The sequence below is a fragment of the Quercus lobata genome, chromosome 12 (genome assembly GCF_001633185.2).
Source record: "Quercus lobata isolate SW786 chromosome 12, ValleyOak3.0 Primary Assembly, whole genome shotgun sequence".
NCBI classification, from domain to species: Eukaryota; Viridiplantae; Streptophyta; class Magnoliopsida; order Fagales; family Fagaceae; genus Quercus; species Quercus lobata.
In genome coordinates, this window is record NC_044915.1 from 21,854,837 (window position 1) to 21,856,595 (window position 1,759).

Sequence of the window (1,759 nt, forward strand, 5' to 3'; positions counted from 1 at the left end):
CAATGAAAATAAACTATAGTTTGTATATTGAATCAAGGACCCCATATAATCACCTACCTCTAGTCATTCTACCAGGCTACCAGCCCATGACATGGAATAGATATATGGCAAAAAAAAAAAAAAACAGAAATAAACTGACTGGTTTATTCTTTTCATCTTTTGAATGATGAAGCATTTGTGTAAAAACATAATCTCGAGAGAGAGAAGGGAGCTTGACATAAAGCAGAAACCTCCAGCTTCTTTATTCGCTTACATTTGTTGGATAGAAGAAATGAATTAACTTAGGAAGGATAACAACATAAGCAACCATAACAACTAGCCCAAAAAGAAGTTGAAAGAAAATAAAGTATTTCCCAAACCAAGAGTATTTACGCACTCTTTTGGCGTAGACTTTTGTTCCTTCAATTGTAACTAGGCTCTCAATGTGATTAACCACCTCAACCCAAGGTACAAAATTATTTCCAATAATATCAGCCTCTAAAATATCATCATGAGGAGGTTTTATCCGTTGTAGATCATAAAGGTACATGGTTGAGTGAGTCGCAAAGAGGAGCTCTTCATTCATGCCACATTCCACCAATTTAAGGACAAATAGAGGCCCAACGGTTAATTGTTTGGTCCAAGACTTCTTGACCCCATATTCATTCATTACCCATATGTTAAATATATAATGATGCTCTTCATGAGTTTTTGATCTAATAACCATAGCAAGCGATCCATTCCTAACAAAAGGCCACCATTCTTCTATAGCCAAGTCAATTTTATATGGTAACTTTATGTAACGAGTCACTTCACTTCCTACATCGAATGATATTATATGACAACGAACGTCCCCTCTTTTCAATGTTACACCCCTCCAATGTAGAGCACCGTTAATAAACGCTTTGGAAAACGAATTCACCAGAACAGTTCCAAGCACAAGCCTATTCTTTCTTCTCCAAGAATTAGTACTCAATGAGTACACATCAACTCCAGAATAAAATTGATTTTCCAACCTTTTAGAATAAGAAATTCTAACTAATTTGTAGTCATTACTTTCTGGTTCATAACCAAATCCAAGACCAATGAAGTCAGAAATTGTATCTTCTTTAAGTTCATGTATTGGATAATTGGGTTTTGGGAGCTCCTTGAATTCACTAGTGGCAGGATTAAATAAAAAATTTGTGTCTCCAATTTCTGAAACATTTAGGCACAAAATGCCATTGCATGAACCTACAATTCTGAAAGGTGCCTTACCATATTCCTTAGATGGAATAGTTATCCTAATGACTTCACGAAAAGTTTCATAAGAGATCAAGGATATTGAACAATTACCACCAAAAGTACTGCCTTGGCGCGTGACAGCAAGATAGCCATTGTTGCTAAGAGCAGATTGGTTAACATGCTTGGTGATGAAGATGGGTTCTTTGATAAGATTACACCATGATTTGCAAACGCACTTGAATTGCAAGAGTGACTTGACAGGTAATCTGGCAAATATGTCCATTAATACATCTTCAGGAAGATTGTTCAACATTGAACTGGACATCTTTATTTGATTGCTTAGCTTTAAACTTTATAAGGAAAAGTGAATAAAGAGAATGCATGGCTTTATAGGCTTAGGTGTTGGGAGTATGTTAGTTTTTGTTGCATGGCTGTAGATTGTAGAAGTCTACAAACTATAAATTTGGATCCGGTTTAATTGGTCTTTTACGATATTGTATCAATTTTCCTTCAAAAATTTCCATTAGTTCCGTCCACTCAATGGATTAGTTAGATG

The 1,759-nt window shown here is 35.4% G+C and overlaps 1 protein-coding gene across 1 annotated transcript; it reads right to left on the reverse strand.

Moving 5' to 3' along the window:
* Positions 1 to 241: 241 nt before the first annotated feature.
* On the reverse strand, positions 242 to 1,528 carry LOC115970390 (F-box/kelch-repeat protein At3g23880-like). The gene has a single exon (XM_031090029.1). The coding sequence runs from the start codon at positions 1,526 to 1,528 to the stop codon at positions 242 to 244; it is 1,287 nt and encodes a 428-aa protein (XP_030945889.1).
* Positions 1,529 to 1,759: the final 231 nt, after the last annotated feature.